Source organism: Heloderma suspectum, chromosome 1 (genome assembly GCF_057233095.1).
Source record: "Heloderma suspectum isolate Gila_16-S chromosome 1, 16-S_ref, whole genome shotgun sequence".
Classification (NCBI taxonomy): Eukaryota; Metazoa; Chordata; class Lepidosauria; order Squamata; family Helodermatidae; genus Heloderma; species Heloderma suspectum.
The window spans coordinates 379,688,376-379,709,837 of NC_139458.1; the positions used below are offsets into that span (position 1 = coordinate 379,688,376).

General features: G+C 44.9%; 1 protein-coding gene across 8 annotated transcripts in view; it reads left to right on the forward strand.

Moving 5' to 3' along the window:
- The window catches only part of LOC146359929 (uncharacterized), an 88,196-nt gene that overhangs the window by 24,908 nt on the left and 41,826 nt on the right, over positions 1–21,462 (forward strand). The window contains exon 2 of one of the 8 annotated variants that reach the window (XM_084828458.1): positions 20,451–20,522. The exons of the other annotated variants lie outside the window; for them this stretch is intronic. Within the exon in view, the coding sequence (XP_084684584.1) occupies positions 20,451–20,522 (72 nt within the window). The remainder of the gene's footprint in view (positions 1–20,450; positions 20,523–21,462) is intronic. 8 annotated transcript variants of the gene reach the window in all.

Consider the following 21,462-nt stretch of genomic DNA (forward strand, 5'->3'; position numbering starts at 1 on the left):
TGTGTCTAAGGCTTAGAGTCTTGTCCACTCATTTGGTGCGTATCCATGTTGCTGAGATTCTAAGCAAAGCTAGAAGTAAAGTGGCTGGAAAGAAAATGTCGGGGGAGTTTGAAAGTGGTGCTTTTGCAGTGGGCTTTTCTCCAGAGTACAAGACATTCCTGAGTTTCCTTGTAGTGTCTGCACTATTAACAGCAGAGATGAAGCCATCTTAACAAGGGAAAGATCTCTTTCTGAGAGTGTCTTCTGTCTGTAGGCATTCCTAGCAGCAAGGAGTGCTACTGTAGGCCCAGGACAGGGAAGAAGCTGCAGAAAATGTGTGCAAGTTGGCAGAGGAGCTGTAGAAACTAATGCCAATAAGGTCTAAGTAATTTGTCAGTGCTTAACTAGGGCCCTGAGAATCAGTTTCTGCCCACCTTAGTTCTCAATTCATAAAACAGGGATGATAACTTACTATGCAGGTTATACAGGAAAATGAATGACATGAAGTTTATAAAGAACTTAGCTTATTAAAAAGTGCTACTGACATTCATATTTTTTGTTACTAAATTTGTGAGTCTTTGATCCTGAGACCTTGGATTATCTAGATATCCACCTGTTTATTAAGGCTTATGAGCAAATAGCAACCTATTTGCTCTAGGTTGGTAGATTTTCTCACGTGGTACACCTACATTAACACCAGACAATCTAAAGTTGCTAATTCTTTTTGTTCCGCCTCGGTAAAAAGTCGTAAATGCTGATCTTAACTGACTTTCAGCTAGGGATGTACGAAAATGACTTACCTGTTTGCGGATTATGTTTATGGTGGGGGGGAGGCGTTCCATCCCTCCCCCCGGAATCCTCGACGGGGGGGAGGCACTCCGTTCCTCCCCCCTGGAATCCTCAAACGGCCGGCTGTGCTCTGCAGCAGCTCTGTGGAGCAGCCGGCCAGGCCCAGCCAGGCCAGAGCCGTCCGCAGCCAGATTTCCGGCCGCGGAGGGCTCTGGGTAAAAAACAAAACAAAAAAACCCCGCGTACGCAAATGGCGGTGGCTACAGCCGCCATTTGCGTTCCTTCTTTTTACCGTCTTAATCTACGTAAATATTTACGTAGACTATGACGGTGAAAATAAAGGGGAACGCAAATAGCGTAGCGGGTGCTATTTGCGTCCCTTTTTGATTCACCGTTTTAGCCTACGTAAATCTTTATCAAAAGGGGACGCAAATAGCGCCCGCTACGCTATTTGCATTCCCCTTTATTTTCGCTGTCATAGTCTACGTAAATATTTGCATAGACTAAGACGGCCAAAAAGAAGGAATGCAAATGGCGGCGGCCGTAGCTGCCGCCATTTGTGTACACGGGTTTTTGTTTTTTTTTAAACCCACCCAGCCATGATAGGCTACGTAAAGATTTACGTAGCCTATCACGTCTTTCTTTTTTTTAAACCCACCCAGCCATGATAGGCTACGCAAGTCTTTACGTAGCCTATCACGTCTTTTTTTTTTTTAACCAAGATTGGAAATGGCGGCGGCGGCAGCCGGTTGGAAGACCAGCCGCCGCCGCTGCCGCCCGGAAGATCTGCCCCAGGTAAGTCTCGTCCCGGGGGGGATTCGCGGGGGGGTGGCAGGCCGTTCCGCCACAGATTTTGGGGGGCCGAATGCACTGGCATTCGGCCTCACCGAGATCTGTGGCGGAATTCTCTGCCATCCCTACTTTCAGCTAGACTCTTACACTATTTATCTGGAGGGTTTCTCCACAACAGTGGAAGGAGAAGTGAATGGAGGATTATCCAGATTTTCCTAGGAATTGGCTTTGGTGCGCCTTTGTCCACACAGGGCTCCACAAGTGAGTGCACCACACCAGCATAAGTCACTTCACAGAACATGGTTCCGGGTGGGTGGATGGGGGGTTGAAGTGAATGTCATCTGACTGGCAGGGGCTGATCAACCAATAAGAGAGGATCCCCCTCTTTCTCCTTCACAGCCTTTAGAAGACTTAACCCTGTGAATAATTGAAGCACCCCTGCTTCAACCAGCACTAAACATTAAAGAAATACAGCTTAAGATCCTTTACCCTTTGATAAAATCCTGGGAGGTTTCCTCCCGAGTCTTGACAAAAATCACTCTCCTCTCTCCCCCTTCCCCTGCATTAATTACTTCCTTAAAGCAGCAATAATTAAATGAACACAGTGTCGATATAACACTTAAGGAAAAGATCGCAGCTTCGTATTAACAACCTCCTTACAGCACGAAACATTACAGAAACACAGCTATAGATCCTCCTCCCTCCATTAAAACTCCCTATGGTGCAATCAAGCAAAGCTCCACATTAACTATTCCCTCACAGCTAGCGAAGTGCTTCAGAGACTTTAGGAAGCTTAGCCCTGTGAATACTTGAAGCACCCTGGCTCCAACCAGCCCTTTTTCTAATCCCCTTTCTCCTTTGCCCTGAAGCTCCTGATGTTGCAAAGTAGTGAAGCTGTGAATTGATTACTTCCCCCCAAAAGGAGGTAAACATCAAAGACAAGCCTAGTTGAACACAATGGGGGTTACCTCTGAGTAGACACGTATGTTTGTAGTGGGAAAGACAGGGACGGGAAACACAGGGATGGGAAAGCAGCTGCCTTTCTAAGCCGAATCTGCACGTGATCGAAGGTGCGAATTAGTTACTTCTGAACGGCAGTAAACCAAACAACAGAGAATCGCAGCTTTGAGATAGCACTTTATAGCCTTTAGGGAATTAGTGCTTTAAAATGTGCTATTTTGATTGATGGGGATCTCTGTAAATTCTGAAGTGCGCATTCAGGAGACAAGCCTCATTGACCACAATGGGAGTTACTTCTGGGTAGAAATTAATTGGTTTGTGCGGGAAAACATGGGACGGGAAACACCCCTTGACCAGGGTCATGGTGAAAGGCAGACCCCTGGGCAGGGCTAGCATACATGAGGTAGATGTGGGGGTTGGGGCATACAACAACTATACCATGGAGAACATGACTCAAAGAAAGAATCGGACTTAAAGTAGTCTCAGGAAATCTAGTTTTTCCACGAAAAGCTTCAGGGTGGCTGCGGGATGGCCATGATGTCATGTGCCCTGAATGGCCATGAAATGGAGCCAGCTCACAGCAAATTGGCTGTGGAGACACCCCCCTGGTCTTGCTTATCTTTGGAGGAGTACTGGTTTGAGCCAATAATTTAGCTCTTGCCAGCTTATCTTAATTATCAGCAGCATTCTTTAGGGAGTCTTATGGATGAAATGAGCATTTGATAACCTTTAGATTAAACTAATCAGAATAAAGGCAAATGAAAATATAATAGTTAAGGATCAAAAGCAGAAATGGTAGATCAGCACTAATATTTGTTTACTTCCCATGTGTTGGAGCTAGTGGGTTATTCTATGTATAGTAGACAGATGGCTAGCTATTTGTTGTTGGTTTTTTTTAAACATTCTTTAAAAAAACAAAAGAAATCAATTTTACTTGGTATCCATGAATCTGGTCTTTTGAAAACTGCTGGTGCAAAGCCACCTGATTCCCATGTTAAATCAAAGTTTTAAGACCCACAGGTCACTCATGTGCATAAGCGATAGTACATAAACTGCTTAGAGAGCAATCCTATGCCCCCTAGACAGTGCCTTGGGGGGCATAGGATTGCTTGGGGGCTGGGATCCGAGGTTGGAAACAGGACTCTGACCTCAGAGCCCGGAAACTACGCTTCCCCTCCCCTTCCCAGCCAGTGTGGTTCTGGCTATGTCTCCTCATGCAGAGACAAGAAAAGGGGGCATTCCTGGGGGAGGGATGGGGAAGCTATAGTACACAACTAGATGGGCAATTTCACCCGTCTAGCTGTGACTCTTCAGAGCGGGAGGGAAGGAGGCTGGGCTGGGCATAGGAAGCTGTGTACTGTAACTTCTTGTTATCAGAGTCCATTGGGTGGTGAAGGTGCTGGACCAGTGCCTAGACGCTGTAATGGGCTGGATGAGGGCCAATAAACTAGAGCTAAATCCTGACAAGACAGAAGCTCTGTGGATTGGTGGTTCCTGAGTCTGGGAATTGGATAAGCAACCTGTCCTGCATAGGGTTGCACTCCTCCTGAAGGAGCAGGTGTGTAGCTTGGGAGTACTCCTGGATCCATTCTTGTCTCTGGATCTAGATAATCCATTTCATTCAAGAGTGCCTGGACTTGTCCTGCAACCACCCCCTCAAGCACCTCTCCATTTTTTGCTTTTTGATTGGCTCTTTTCCCTAGTTGCTAGCTGGACAATTTGGTTCTGGATTGGTGAATGACATATTCGCCGGCAGAAACCTGCAGGGACAGTTTATCATTGTTTTAGGCAGCTGATGTTAGTCTAGGCATTATCAGGGTACATGGGAACACTCTGAACTACTGGAGCTCCTAGCTCCAGGGTGTAACAAACATTGTAACCTTTTCTCATACTATTCCATTGTTCCACTGCCTGACCACTGCCTTGTTAGCATGTCCGCTTCTCAGACTTCAGGCAGCACAACTTTCTGCCCTCAAGGAAAAACAGGCTTGTTTATGAACCAAAGTTTCACTCTCATTCCATTCCATAGATTCTTTCTAAGCCCTCTATTCCCAACACTTGAACCCCAAAAGGGATCTTAGTAACACAAACAATTAAGTGGAAAGCGGGGAGCAGAAGAAGAAGGGGAACAGGTGGGAGTGCAGACCTGTGAACAAGTGGTGGGGTCCATTCACGCTGAGGAGATTGCTTGTCCGCATACACGCACACACACACACACACACAGGTCCCAGAAACTCGCTCTTGCTGCTTTCCTCCACATGGCAGTTATTCCCTTCCCCTCCACTTTCTGAGTGCCACATTATGAGGCTACCATAGACTTTCATTGTAAAATAAACATTATAAGTAAATTGAATAAAACAAAGAAATTCCACAATATAAAGGGAATAGGGAAACACCAATCTTTAAAATAAGGAGCCTATATTTTTCTCACAAATGGGCACAAAAGGATGCCAACACATGTTTTCAGGATCACCGTTGTGTGACCGAGTTTTTCTTTTCTTTTTTTCTGTTAACTGTCCTTTCTTCCTTAATTTTTAACCAATTTTCCTGAAAATTTCAGGTTATGTAACATAGACATTTCTTTCTCGCACGGGCAAATTTCAGGAAGATTGGGGAAACCCTTTTGATTTTATTAAGGTTAGAACGACCCCCCCTTTCCATTTAACATCACAGAACCGTTATTCTGCTGATTGCCTTATCTATCCGAGCCACAATTGTGGCTCCAATAATAACAGAGGCAAAATTTGAATTGAGGATTTCTTGTTCATAGCTCAGTCTCTTAACCACTACAATATGGCAGTTCACCATTGGTGGAAAGGTGAGATACAAAGAATAAGCAAACAAACATATACAAAGGTTACAAGAAGCTTACCCTTCACATTCCCACAATTTTTGAGGCCTTGTAGCACTACTATTGTAAACTGTTGTCTTACATGTGAAGTGCTGGGTGACCTCTTTTCATCTTTAAAAAAATCAATATATTACATCCAACCAGCTCACTTTCCAGAATATTCTTGGCATAAGAATAAAAGCAGTGTCCTCCCATAGTCTTGGTACTAGAATTTTACAAAGTGAGAAGAGGAAAATATCCCATTAAATAGGATAGTTTGAAATATTTCCTGTGTGCAGAGTGTTACTTGATATTACTTACATGGGAGAAAGTTAAAACCCTCCTCCATAGAACCTAAACGACTTAACACATATATTAACATTGCAAAATGTATTCTGCTGACACTGAATTTGGGCACCCAGAGAGAGGAGGTCTTTTGCTCAACTGGAGTTAATTGTTTTAGAAGCCAGCAAACGTAGTTAATAGATTCTCTTCAAGGAATGGTAGATCTTTGACTAATATCCACTGCACTCCTATGAACATTTACTTGGGACTAAGTCCCATTAAACCTAATAGTACTTACTTCTGAGTAGATATGCATAGGATTGCATGGTTCCAGAGGAATCCTGTACAAGTCTATGCAGAAGCAAGTCCCATTGAGTTCAATGAGGCTTACTTCCAGGTAAGTGGGTAAAGGATTGTAGCCTCAGGCTTGTTTTAAAACATAGTTCCTAACTATATCTAATTTAATACTTTTCCTAAATATTTCACTGCGAAAGGATTCTCTAGACAGAATCAACTCCTTTCATTTTAGATCTTTGTGTGCAGTTCCCTCCTCCTTTCAGGATGTGGGTGTATTTGGGAAAATCCTGGCTTAGCAAAAGCTATGAATGGTCATTTCTCTTGTGAAAAAAGGGACATAGAATTCTTCTCCAATATTAAGGACAAGGCTACCTGCTTCGAGCAGCATGTCCAGTTTTCAAATTTTATACCAATAGATTCTTGGCCAGGCATCTTTTGTTCCTTCCAGTAATTTGGGGAAAATTAATTTATGGCAACTTGTAGGTTTGGGGATAACACAATGCCAGTACTTAGTTGCCAGAAGGTCCAAAGTGCTGCTGTCTTGTAGTAGCGGTAAGGTTCCTTATGAAGCTGTGAAACTTTTCTTGGAAAGTGACTAAAGGTAGCCTTAGCATGCAAGCCTACACATGTTTAGACAGAAAAAAGTCTTACAACTCTCAGCATTCCCCAGCCAGCATGGTTGAGAGTTGTAGGACCTTTTTTTTTTCTTTTTAAACACATATAGGATTGTGCCCTTAAAAGAGTAGCCTGTTACAAGCTATGGCAGGAAGAAAATTTTAAAGGTTAGAGTTAGTAATTGGCAGCTTACTGGGGCTTAACTTCCAAAGAGAATGTTCCGGTCTGGAACATAAGAAGTGGATTGTTAATACATTTACAGTGGTACACCCTGCTATTTATTTTTATTTATTTAAACATTTATATCCCGCTTTGCCTGAAAAAAAGCTCAAGGTGGCTAACAACTAAAGTAAAACCATAACAATGCATCAATTGCAAAAATATTAGAACACTGAAAGGGCAGTAGAAAAAATAGCAATACATCGCCAACAGCAGTAAAAGTTATTTTTAAAAAGCAGAGAGAGGTAAATTTAGAACAGTAAAACAACTACAGAGCAAATGGCTTTTGAAAAGGAAGGATACTCCAGGCAGTATTCAGTGGTATCATTCCACAAACTCAAATAGCGCTAGTAGAGCTCCGCTGAATCTCTCTTTTGTGCAAGCAGTTGCCGATTATGCTTGTTCAAGAGGTTGCACAATGGATTGCACAAGCAGAATGCACAACCAGTTGCACAATGGATTGCACAATGTGTGAAAAGCAGTTGCGCGACCAGAGCAACTGGCTGAGCAAAAACTCATAGGAGAAGGGAGGGCAGGTATCTTATAGTTATCCAGCCTTCTGGTTGCCCTGTCAGCCGAGGTACCTTGGGGAGCGGCCAAGCCACCTGCAGAATCTTTGCCTGCTCCTTTGCAATGCCAAGTCAGTCCCGGAATAAGATCGCAACCATCTATGACTTAAAATTGGAGGAAAAGGCTGACCTGGTATACATTATGGAGACTTGGCTGGGGGAGATAAGCAGGTCTGTATGGACGCAGCTTCTCCCAGTCGAGTACTCCGTGGTAGAGCAGGTAAGAAGAAGTAGATGGGGAGGCGGCATAGCAGTGGTCCGCAAAGGTAACTTCCCCCTGATCAGACTCACTGTGAAGGAACTGGCTCATATTGAGTGTGCCGCTCCCAGACCAGCTGTTTAGCTTCCACTCTCCCAGTGTTGCTGCTCCTTCATCTCCCCCTGCCCCACAGTGGCTGCTTTTATGTTTTAAAATCTGCCATCCCATCCTACATTATCCAGCCCCTGAGGGCCAAACTGCATGGGTGGCAGGCTTTTGTCTTTAATTGTGGGTTTGCCCTTTTGTTCAGTCGTTCAGTTGTGTCCGACTCTTCGTGACCCCATGGACCATCACACGCCAGGCCTTCCTGTCCTCCGCTCTCTCCTGGAGCATGCTCAAGTTCATATTCATTGCATCGGTGATGCTATCTAGCTATCTCATCCTCTGCCGTCCCCTTCTCCTTTTGCCTTCAATCTTTCCCAGCATCAGGGTCTTTTCCAGTGAGTTTTCTCTTCGCATTAGGTGGCCAAAATATTTGAGCTTCGTTCCATGGAGTTTTCTTGGCAGGAATACTGGAGTGGGTTTCCATTTCCTTCTCCAGTGGACCACATTTTGTCAGAACTCTCTGCCATGACCTGTCCGTCTTGGGTGGCCCTGCACGGCATAGCTTATGGCTTCACTGAGTTATGCAAGCCCCTTTGCCACAACAAGGCAGTGATCCATGAAGGGCAGGGGGTTGCCCTAATTACATATAATGTGAGGGATGAAGTTTAAAGTCAAAATAGGTGTCACCCTCCTGCCTGCTACTCGCCCCACCCTCCTTTCACTTTTCTCCCAACTCAGTTCCAGTATTGGAGCCCAGTTAGGGGTGGCTGAGCTTTAGGGGGCAGACTATAAGGGTGGGAAAGCGACATATGAGGGGAAGGTTGAGCCTCGTCCCTTTTGTGCTCTAAATTATACTGTGTGCTCCCATTTTGTGTGTGTGTGTGGAGGGGGGACTCACATTTAAACACCCTGGGCTGCTACTGTGACATGTAGTTTTGGGGCCCTCCAAGCTGAAGAGAGTTTGCTAGGGATAATACAACTCTTATCATTCGTGGAACTAGAATTTAGAAGACTTGTCATGGCTTTGGCTTCAGGCCTCCTGTTACTCAATGGTGGTTTCTGCAGTCCTTTTGCTACCCATTAACATTAAAGCTCCTTTTAACAGATGGAAAGTAAGCGCAGCAATGAATAGGAACAGGTCCAAAGTCCCACGGGAGAGGGAGGCTAAGATTACGCAGAGCGAGAAGACTGACTTGCTCAGGACGGATGGCCAAGATGAAGTCTGACAGGTCCACACAAGTGGGCTACTCTCCCAGCAGGGAGCTTACAAGGTCTTGCCTTATGTGGCCACTTCCACTTAGTAAAAGAAATGAAAACCAGATATACCCTTCCCAGCAGCCGCTGCCACCGCTAGAGCTTTGCATAACTCTTGCTCCCCTGCCTCTCTCTAGGGGAGCTCCATAAAATAAACAGATTCATTACATGTGGATTTCCTCTTCCTCTCCTCTGGTTAAACAAAGAGCCTATTAGAAACAGAAACATACACATGCACAATGTGAAAGATGGATGGATGGATGGATGGATGGATGGATGGATGGATAGATAGATAGATAGATAGATAGATAGATAGATAGATAGATACACACACACACACGTGCATACACACACACACATATATACACCCACATCCACTACAAGAAATGACATACATACACAATAAAACACGCACAGCATGAAAGCATTCATAACAGTGTGGCTGGGTTTGGACGATCAGCGGGGGAAACGATACAGCATCAGTTGTTGCCCCTGTCCCCGCTCATGCCAGTCACGAGACCAGGATTACCCTAATTACCTGCTTTGTGTCACAGGTTGTCGTGTCATCCGAACCTGATGCACAGTGTGGGCATAGTAATTTCTCACCCACCATACAACCCATTGCGGCACAGGTAACTAGGGTAATCCTGGTAGCGTGACTGGCATGCACAAGAGGCAGGGCAGACAATCACTGCTGCGTTGTTTCCCCTGATGATCATCCTAACCCAGACTCTGTGTGTATGCAAATATTTAGGTTTATATTTCCATGCACACTTTGACAGTAAACTGGATACTGGCCCTTCAAGGAAGTCCAGGGCTAGATCTACACTACTGCGTTATTGTGGTATTGAAGTGCACTGAAAGCTGTTGGGGCACATTATACATTCGATATGTCACTTTTGTAATGTTATTTCCAGCTTTTGATTCTACACTATCCAAAATACCGTAGCAAATGTCATTGTGTGTCCTATGAGGTATAAATGTGCAAGAGGGATATAACATTACCATGATGGGATCATAATGATATGACAAAAGATGTAGATCTGGCCCTGGTTATATCTTCACTTTGTCCCAGGTGTTTCCTTTCATCCTATCTAGGGTAAAACTAGATCAGGCACCAGAGACATGAGTGTCTCCAGGGCTGGCCCTAGGATAAATGGCACCCTGAGTGAGGAGTGCCTTTGGTGCCCACCTCCAGCCTTGTAGTCAGTTTTCCAGCGCCACTCAGAGGATTTATGGGGCCTGGTGTAGGTCTGATGTCCATCAAGAATGACATTGCTCTCAACCATGACCTCTCTCAGCCACCGTGCTACAGTTTGCACAAGCCAAAGTTTGAAAAGCCACATTCTGAGCACGGCAGAGCACTATCCAACACAGCAGAACTATCACAGCTTTGATTTATAATATTTTTTTGTTTTGTAGTACTTCCTATCTTTTGGTAAGTATTTTTTATTTTACAGCACCCATTATTTTTATCTTTAAAAATAATAAAGAAATGTTATAAATTCTAAAAGGTATCCAGCTGACTTCTTACAGTGTATGGCTTTATTATTATTTATATAGCGCTTATAGTGTGTACAGTATTTGAACTGCTAAGTGCTTGGTAATGTTGCCTCAAAGTAAAGCTGTGTTCCACTGATATTTACCTGGTGCAAATGACATCACAGAAAAAACTGAAAAAGAAAATACTTTAAAGCTAATTGAAGGAAGATCATTTATGTAGTTAGTACCCAAACAACCTGCAGAACCTTTGAAAGAAAGGATACAGATAGGGATGGGCAGATTCCTCACCTGCCGGTTTGTGGGGAATCCGCCCGTGGAGGGGAGGCAATCTGTTCCTCCCCCCGGAATCCTCTTTGGCCAGCTCCGAAGTGCCAGCGATATGGCCGCCATGCTGTATTGCTGGCTGAGGGGTATTGACTACGGACACAAATGGTGTCCAAGATGCCATTCGCCGCCAAAAAGGTCTTAGTTTAAGGTAAATGCGGCCGTAAATGGTTGCATTCAGCTTAAACTAAGACCTTTACGGCCACACATGGCGTCCTGGACGCCATTTGAGGTCCTGCTTTTTTTTCACACGATAGGCTATGCAAATATTTGTGTAGCTTATTGCATGAAAAAACAGGGCCATTTGCATCCCTGTTTTATGTGATTGGAGTCCAGGCCAGAATTCTCCGCCATCCCTAGTTACAGACACTTGCTTTTTGCCACCCTCACTCACTGCAGACAGTACCTTAAAAAAACACAGCCCCTCAGCTCAGTTTGGCACCCTGCTCAGTTCGGTGCCCTGGGCAACCACCCAGCTTGCTCACCCCTAAGGCCATCCCTGAGTGTCTCCCAACAGTTTTGGGTTATAGTTGAATGCAGCCATTGTGTGTGTGTGTGTGTGTGTGTGTGTAAGAGAGGGAGAAAGAGACAGAGAATTTGATCAGAGCAGCAGGAGGAGATCCTTTCCCTCCTGAACTCTAGCTTTACGGTTAGCGAAGGGATTTCCCCTCCAACATCACCAGCACAGACCTCAGCTGGTGATGTTACAGAGAGCAAAGGCCAGCACTAACCCCTGCTTGTTTGCTAAATTATAAATAACTATATGGAACAAAGGGTGATGCCTGTTTTTTTTTTTTTTCTGCTCTGGAGAGAAAAGTACAGTATGGCAGCAGCAGATTGATTTGCTCAGTTCAAAGAGATGGCAGGATCATGGACGTGTGAAAAAGAGCAGCTGGTGGTGCTGATGGGTTTTCCTAGAAAAGCAGAGGCAGCGTGGGCTGTGGAAACGTTCCTCCTTTGTGTACGTGTGAAGCTGCAGCTCTCCTCTTACCACAAATTGCTTCCAGGGACTGACACACTGCAACTGAGACCACAGAATTCACTTGGCGCTTCTAACACGTTCTGGTTAACCAGGAATCCAAATGAGGTCCCGCCATCCCTGTGCCTGTCTCATGGCTGAGGGAATGGCTTGGCCAAATCAGACCTCCTGGAAGAGCATGAAGTTTGAGGACCTTCCTGGAAAAAGCTCAGCGCTGACTCCATCCCCGTGCCCACAAAGATCCTGTTGTGTCCACCAGATTGTGGGTGCTGAGTGTCTTGTTTGGATATCATTGCCTGTTTATCCCCAACATATTTTCAAGTAGAAGAAATAGACAAAACGATAGTGATGGAAGGGTGTTCATGCCACTTGGCACTTTGGTCTCAGATGAGTATAGATGGATCCTGATATGCTAACAGGCTGCTTAATCAATCTAGTGGGGAAGGCAGTGTTTGAAATTACTCTCTGAGCTGTTCTACAGGAGGCATTTGTTGTGCACTTGTCATTCCCTACTCACGGTTGTTTATGGCTCATTTATGTATTTAAAAAAATTGAACTTGGATGTTACCCAGTATCCAATGTAGGGCGGCCAGAGCACAAAGGCGATCCTTGGCTCTGTGCTTCAGCCACCCTGCATTTTTGCTAGATTATTTATTTATTTATTTATAACATTTGCATCCTGTCCTATATCATTAAGATCTCAGGGCAGCATACAGATAAAATCAATTTAAACTGTATAAAACAATAAATAAACAGGTAAAAGCATAATGAACCATTAAACATGCTAATACCAATTAGAAAATCTAAAACAATAAAACTGTTAAAACAGTGTGCTACTTTAGGGAATCCATTTAGCCCTCAAATGGGATAAAGGGCATTCCGCAACTGGGGGGCCACAGCAGAGAAGGCCCTCCCCCACGTCCCATCATAGTGTATGTCTCGCACTGGTGGGACGCAGAGCAGCCACATCACATTGTCTGGCCCCTCCAACAGATCTCAGTTTTCAGGCATATATTGTCAGGATTCCGAAAACAAACACAGATGAGCGGCTTCAGTCTATAGCTTTAAACCATTACTTCACAGGGTCATACAGATGCAAATTCTCAGTGACTCTCAGTTTACAAAGGAATGCCTTCAGGGGAATTCAAAAGGAAGTTAAGAGAGTTGCCTGCCGTTTGAAGAGGAAGGCAGTCTCACTAGCCTAACTTAAGGGGGTGGTGTCCCTCTCTCTCGTGAGGCTTCTGAACGCAGCTTCTCATGCAAGGCCAATCGGGTAGACCATCTAAGTTCTGACCCTGCCTTCTCTCTCTTTGCTCTGTGCCTGTGCCTGGCATCTATTAGATCAGACTCTCCAAACCCCGCCTCCTTCTGTTCGCTGTCTCTCACAGGGGTGTGTGAAGAGGAACCCTCATCCTCAGCCAGCTTGGCGTTTGTAACCTGAGAAGCCGGCCCAGTCATGTCTGGACTAGCCAGGAAAACACTTCCCCCATGTCTGGAGCTTCTCCTTCAGAATCTGAACTGCTATCCCACTCCCTGCACTCAGAAACACCCCTGACATATATAGGGAGAGGTGCTGCCTCAAATATCGAGGTCCCAGCCTTCCCAACCTGCTGCTCTCCAGAGGTTTGGACTGCGACTCCCATCATTCCCAGCCAGCACAAACAATGGTTGGGGAAGGAAATCCATCCAAGTCAGTTGTCATCACTACATTTCGTTGCAGTAAATTCTGTAAGTCAATGATGTGCTCTGTGAAGGAGTCATAGAAACACAGACAGATAGAATAGTAGGGTTGGAAGGGGCCTAAAAGACCATCAAGTCCAACCTCCTGCTCAGTGCAGGAATCTAAGCCAGAGCATTCCTGACAGTTGGCTGTCCTGCCTCATCTTGAATGCCTCCAGCGTGGCATTCACTACCTCCACTAGGGAGGTAGTGGAGGCCCACTACCTCCCTAGGTAATTAGTTCCATTGTCGTATTGCTCTAACAGTCAGGATGTTTTTCTGGATGTTCACCCGGAATCTGGCTTCCTGTAACCTGAGCCCATTATTCCATGTCTTGCACTCTGGGATGATTGAGAAGAGGTCCTGGCTCTCCTCTCTGTGACAACCTTTCAAGTACTTGAAGAGCACTATCATATCTCCCCTCAGTCTTCTCTTCTCAAGGCTAAACATGCCCAGTTCTTTCAGTCTCTCCTCATAGGGCTTTGTTTCCAGTCCCTTGATCATCTTTGTTGCCCTCTTCTGAACCCTCTCCAGTTTGGCTGCACCCTTCTTAAAGTGTGGTGTCCAAAACTGGACACAATCCTCAAGATGAGGCCTAACCAGTGCAGAGTAGAGGGGAACTAGCATTTCCCGGGATTTGGAAGCTATCCTTCTATTAATGCAGCCCAAAATAGCATTTGCCTTTTTTGCAGCCACATCACATTGTTGGCTCATATTCAGCTTGTGATCTACAACAATTCCAAGATCCTTCTCGCTTGTAGTATTGTTGAGCCAAGTATCCCCCATCTTGTAACTGTGCAAAAGTACTCTCTTTTGCCTATCCTGAATCTAGCGCCAGTCAATTTCATTGAATAACCCCGAGTTCTACTTTTTAGAGAAAGGAGAGGAAAGAAAACAATCTCTATCTGCTTCCTCCACATGCCCTCCCTTCATTAGACATCTTTTTGCTAAACTAAAAAGCCCCCAATTCCCTGTAATCTAGCTCAGGTGCAACCTTCCGCTACCTAGTCCCCTTCAGATGTTTTCGACTACAACTCCCAGATGTGCTGGACTATCACTTCCATCATCCCCAGCCAACATGGCCATCTGGAGGGCACCAAGTTGGGGAAAGCTGTCATTTGTGATGGCAGCAGCCACATTTGTTCATTCATAGTATAAAGTGGGGAGGGTCTGATTTTTACATCAGAAGGAACATGGTGGGGGAGAGGAGCCAAATCCTTCCTGCTCCAAATACCTTACATTTTTATGCTCCGTCACACCTGGCATTCCCAGTATTGAAGCCTGGTGCTGCCTTTACACTAAAGAAACCCCCCGCAGTCCTCCTGTTCTGGAGCCTTTCCTCAATTATTGTGGGTTCCCAGACAGCGACCACGTGACTGCCTAGAGGAGAAGCTTTTAATTTTCAGGGTTCCATAGACCTCAATGAAACAGCACCATCTAGCGGCTGTTTTAATCGCATTACATTCCGAGTTTTAAAAATGGTTCATTAGTTCCGGATCTATTTGAGACGGAAAATCCAGGAAAGACCTCTGGATGTGCCTTGGAGGTTAACAACGTCATGAAAAGGGCCCGCAAACTTCCGTGAGTGAGCAATCTCAATAGCAGGATAAAAGCTCCATGTGAAGTAGTCCTGGGTAGGAGAAACATGACTCTGGATGGCGTGTGGGGATGCGAGGCAGCAAGGAGGGTTCAGCTTATTTCATCGGCATGATGTCCCTCTTGATGTAAAAATTAAATCTGCCACCCCTGCTTTACAATGGAGACACGTGAAAAAAAAATGGAGCTGCTGTTGTCAAGTTTAATTTAACTCTTTGCCACAGCGAGTTCAGGTCCCATCATGCTGAAGCTGCATCCTGCACTGAAGAGCCCGCACTAAGCGGGGGGTTAGACTAGGTCAGCCTCCCTCAACTTGGTACCCTGCAGATGTTTTGACTGGTTTATTTATTTATTATATTTCTGTTCTGCCCAATAGCTGAAGCTCTCTGGGTAGTTCACAACAATTAACTTCAACTCTCATCAGTCCCAGCCAGCATGGGCAATGGTCAGGAAGGCTGAGAGATGTAGTCTGAGACATCTGAGGGACACCCGGTTGGGGAAGGCTGGGCTAGATGATCTCCAAGGTCCCTTCCAACTATATGATTCCATAACTCTCCATATGAAGTTAAACACATTACCCACCCCCTCACCCAAATTGTATTACTGTATGCCCTGAATCTCATTTGCTTTTTTTTTTTGCCTATTCATCCAGTTTGGAGAGATCCTTGGGGAGTTCTTCACAGTCTTGCTTAGGTTTTCACCATCTTGGGCTTCTTCACACGGAGCTTTTATGCTGATATTGAGATTGCTCACTCATGGAAGTTTGTGGGCCCTTTAGATGAGGTAGTGAACCGCCAGGGCATTTCCCACACTAAATGACGTTTTTCCATTTTTTAAAAGATCGGAGGTAATGTGCTATCAAATTAGCCCACTTGAGTTCTGCTTGAGTTCCCTCCATGAAAAAAGAAAAGCCCCAAGAAGAGGAGCTAGACCAATGAAACGTATGGAGGACTCAGAGGAGGGGGACAAGGAAGCGTGTGTAAAGGGAGTCCATTGTGATCTTGCATTTAAAACGGAATTAGAAAGCCCCATTTTAAATGCGGGACTTTAGCCTGTTGTAGAGATGCTCCTTGAATAACCAGGTGTCATATTCAAATCTGGCCACTCTCTGCTCACCCCTCACTCTACATCATTTACAGATATGCAAAATAGTACAGATCCCAGCACAGATCCATGGAGGGCTGCATCATTTACTCCCCCCACCCCACAAAGCATTGTAAAAAATATAATTTTATTCCTAGGACTCTCTACTCCCTGTTTACCAATCTGTAGGACCCTTCCTCTGATCTCATGACAACTGAATTCATTCAGGAACTTTTGATGAGGTATTTTGTCAAAAGCTTTTTGAAAGTCCAAATATATAATGTGTACTGGATCATCCCTGCCTACATGTTTGTTGACGTCCTCAAAGAATTCTAAAAGGTTAGGTTAGCGAGGCAGGACTTCTCTTTGCAGAAACTATGCTGATTCTTTTCTATATTTAATAATTTTAGGTTTGGGGCACAATCCTATGCATGTTTAGACAGAAAAAAAAGTCCTACAACTCCCAGCATTCCCTAGCCAGCCAACGTTTTCCACCAGTTTGCCAGGGACAGACATTAGAAGAGTCTTCCCCAACTGGGTGCCCTCCAGAAGTTTTGGACTACAACTCCTACCATTCCTGCCCAATGGCCATGCTGGCTGGGGCTGATGGGAGTTGAGGTCCAGAACATCTGGAGGGCACCAGGTTGCAAGAGGCTGTATTAGAGTATTGGGCATTAGACTATTTCTTCCTGGATCCCTTTTCAACAATTGGGTTTATGTTGCTCCCATTCTCTGGTTGCCAATTAAAGTGGGGAGAAAAACACATGTGAACCTGCATTGTGGAGTGTTCCCCCCACCTCTTCTGAATGCATGGAAGACATGGGGGGTAAGGCCAACACCCTCCAGGACCCATAAAAACCAAGCCTGTAAAACAAGAGTTTTACAAGGAACAAGATGAAGCAATCTAGTTAAGCTGGGAGGAAACCATCAATTAAGAGCAGCCCCAAGGGGAAGATTTTTTAGGAGCTAGAGGGCAATCTGCCAGAGGTATATTTGAGCTGGGCCTGGGGGGGTTGAGAAGGGCAGATGTGGTGAAAACTGTTCCCCATTGCCCGTGTGCCTTTCTAACCTCCTCCCTTGTGCCTCTGTAAGCCAAGGGGGCTTGGGCTACCCTAGAGTTTAACAGCAGTGAGGCAGGCAAGGATACTGTGACCTGGCTAATGGTGTAATACTGAGTGTGAGGATGCAAGTAAAAATCAATACTGAGCGTGGGGATGCAAATAAAAAAATCAAATCCTTTAAACTGAAATTATAAACAGGACAGTTTGATTCGGTAGCAAAACACTGGGTGGGCTTATCCTAGTAATACATTCATAATCACCCACCAATAAGTTATTCAGCAGCAGAAGAAATGCATGCTGACAGCTCCAAGAAAGAATGACAAGAGCTTGAAGCTGGAGAAGTTTTTTTAGGCTGCAATCCTATGCCCACTTTCCTAGGCATAAACCCTACTGAATTCAGTCAGACTGTCTTCTGAGTAGACATGTGTAGGACTGCACTGTTAAATATTTAAGTTGTGTCTACACTCATTCTCCATTCTTATTGTATCTATGATTTTTACACCCTTTTATTTGTCTGAGAGCTGATGTCAGGAGCACCCTAGCGGCCTCTTTCAGTACACTCCAATAGCCAACTCAAGACACAGACGAAAGGATTCTTTTCAAGGCTTTAATCCTTTTACAACTTAATGACTCTTTCAGATGCTAATCACCAGCGACTAAGCAATGAAAAGCAGAGTAGCCTATGCTCCGGGTAGTCAGTTGGTCCCCGTTTGAAGGAGAATCACTTGAAGACCCTGAACTTATGGGCTAGGGAGAGATCCTCCCTCTTTCCCTTGGGTCCACAGGACGCGGCCGTTGCTTGTGCACCAAACGGGCGCTACGCCTCCTTTCCGTGTCCTCCATCGCTCGTCACTCCCTGCGTCTGCGTTGAGCATCTAGCAAGCCCCCCTCCCGCACTTTCTCACTGCCAGGGTCACTATCTATCTCAGGAATGCCAGCAGGAGGAATCTCTGCCAGCTGCTGTGCCTGTGAGGGATGAGCTGGCTCCTCTCCCACAGATTGCTGATCCTCCTCAGAATCAGAACTGCTCTGGGCTTCTATCGGCTCAGTTTCCACCCTGACAGCTGATTGCTCTGTCACACCCAGTTCTTTTCCCCTGGATGATATGCCCTGTTCCTGTGACGTTTTCACACATATATTTTGCACTCCAACTTCCGTATCATGCTGCTTGTCCTCTTTTGAATTAAACATATTATTCTTAGACAGTAGCACCCGGAAGAGGCCGCAAAACTCCAGCTGAGTCCTGGCTAGTGCAGAGTGGAATAGCCCTTGCTTCCTGTACTTTGGATTCTGGAAAATAGATAAAATATTTAAAAAAAAATAGTTAAGGACTGCTTTACTACATGGTGAATTTCCTACAGTATCACTTGTACACAGTCATGTGAGAAGAATGCACATTTTGGTAACTTGCTGCCAAGTGGGCCTGTACCATGTGTATATGTGGCTAAATGCACATGTATGCACAAATGTGCATGCCCTTGCTTTGCACATGGCTTCACAGGCAATAGAAAGATTTATGCCTGATCAGTGCTCTGTTCTTCCACCAATTTAAATAGTTCTATATGTTGGCTTTGTTAGAGTTAGAGCTTTTCTAAATGAGGCTGTTAATCCATTGTTAATCCACTGTATCTACTTTCGGTTTCATCGCAGAATTGCGCTGCGCTAAGCGTGTTTCCTTTCCTGCTTTTCCATAACGTAACCTCGAGGTGGCATTGTGTTACAGCAGAATAGCGCAAATACCCAAATGAAAAAAGCAGTTTCATTAGCTTTCACAGTTAAACGACGCATTTTCCCTGCGCTAAAAAAACTCATGGGAAGTGCTTGTTAGACATAGAAGCTAAACTGGAGGGTCACAACATTGTCTAAAGACCCCATAAACAACTGTGAGTAGGGAATGATGAGTGCATGATGAATGCCTCAGGAAGAAAAGCCCTAAAAGTCTGGTATTAGAGTTGTATCCAGTTTCTTCTCCCTCTGTGGCAGAAGGCACAAATACTACCAGAATCACGAACACTAAAATGAAAGGTTGTGGTTTGTGGGCTAGCTATATATGCTTCTGCCTTAGAAAGATCAAACCGCCATTGTGTGGTTCTTATTCTCTCCATTCATTCTAATGTGGCAGACTCTCTTGGGTGGTTCAGATTGGTCACAGTGCAGCTTTGCAGGGAGACACACATCTAGCAGAAAGCTATTGCTAGTTCAGTTAATTCTAAGCCTATCATTTGGAAATATCAGTATTTAAGGGAGCAATCCTATGGCCACTAGACACATTCCCAGAACACATTCAACATTCCTGGAAAACCGACCTCCCCCCATGTCCGCATTGCCTTGAAGGCAGCACGGAGAAGCCCCATCCTCCACACTGGGAAGAGGAGCATGGAGTGACTGAAAAAGGGTGGGGCTGGGGGTGTTCCAGGGCGGGGAAAGCGGAGCTGTGTGTACAACACCTCCCATGTGTCATACAGCAGCCTCCTGTCCCGGTCGCTCTCCACGGCTAGACAGCCGAAAACGGCTGTCTAGCAGAAAATAGCAGGGCAGGAGAGGTGTGGAGGGAACAATCCCCCCCCCCCATGCCTCTCCTGCCTTGCTTAGGATAGGTGGTCACCTCCGAGTTTGGAGGGAGCCGCCTATCTTGATAGGATTGTGCCCTAAATGAATCTTGTGGACATGTTGCCTAGAAATCCGGAATGGCTTTCGCAGCAAAATCCAGTTTAAGGCTACAAACCTGTATCCACTTACCTGGGAGTAAACGCCATTGAAGTCAGTGGGACTTACCTCTGAGTAGACATGTATAGAATTGCACTGAAACTGAGCAATCCTATACCCAATTATCAGGGAGCAAGTTCCATCAAATTCAATGGAGCTAACTTCTGAGTAGACATGTATAGGATTGTGGGAAAGAGATGATTCTCAAATACAGTATTCTGATGCTGAACATAACTAATGACTGACTACAGAAACACTATGTTGTTTAGATGTATTCACTAATGGGAACTGAATAATGAAAGGGTGGATAGCATGATGTCATGTAGTCTAGATTGTGTGGATAAATGCTTTATTCTGGAATTTTAGTTGTGCTTTAATGATCATTTTATAGTACACTGTCACAAGTTTCTTTGAAAATTGGTGGGATATTTTTTCTTTTGTAAATAAAAAAAATATAAGGGGAAAAAAACCCTTCTGGCATAGTATATAGCCAGATGTGGTGTTTTAGTATGATCTCTGTGCTGGGCTTGTGGGAGATAGAAAGAATTAGCATGTCCCATCTCTGGTCTTTTGTTTTTCAAATCAGGACTGTGAAACAGGCGACTATTTTACTGGTCCAGTCCAATTTCCAACCTCTTCACTTGTTGCAGAGTATATGGTAATTATTTTCAAGAAGTATTATAAAAGAATGGATCCAGATTTCCGCTAGATCAACTGCGCTGGCGGGAGTAGACTTTCTTGCCCCCTCCTCTCCTACAGCCCCCTGACAATGCTACACAGAAAGTCAGGAGATCTTGCTGAATGGGGTGAGCTGTGGTGTGTGGGGGGAGGGGGATCCCCAAAAATCAAGTGGAAGGACCTTCTGTGGGCTTCTCCACATGGGACTTATATCGTGCAATTACAATTGGTTACTCGTAGAAGTTTTTGGTCCTTTAGATGATGTCGTCAACCTACAGAGCCCCTCCTGCAGTTTATGACCTTTACCCTACCTTCGTAAAACATGGGGAAAGCCCAATTTTTTTTCTAGGAAGTGCAATGAAGTGCTTTACTTGCTCTGTACTTCCGAAATGGAGCTATAACAGCAGCACCTTCTAGTGGCTGTAAAATGAAACATATAGAGCTTGCTGAGAAATAAAAATAGCACGTGTCAGCCTGTGTAAAGGAGCTGATCTTAATCCCGCAAAGAATTTGGAAACAGAAGCCCCGGTAAGGATGTGGGATTTTAGCCTCATGTGGCGAAGCTCTGTGAGTGGAGCCTTGCCTGTCATGGAAGACAGATCCTGGATCCAACCCTTAAAGAACAACTATGAAAGTACTCTCACAATAACATCCAAATTAAAAAGCTGTTTAGCTCAAATTAAATAATTGATTAAATATCACTCAAAACTTGATTAAGAAATGGTGTGCTCTGAATGATCCCTCCCTGCCTGGATAGATGGATGTATATCCTGCCTAGATGGATACAGCCACCCCCCTGTGAGGGTTCCAAATGCTATCAAGTCATCAGTCTGAGGGAAGACCTGAGTGACAACAGGAGCAGCCCTGTTCTCCTGGCTTGGACATGAACTGATTCGTTCTTGAATTCGGTCTTGGGTTGG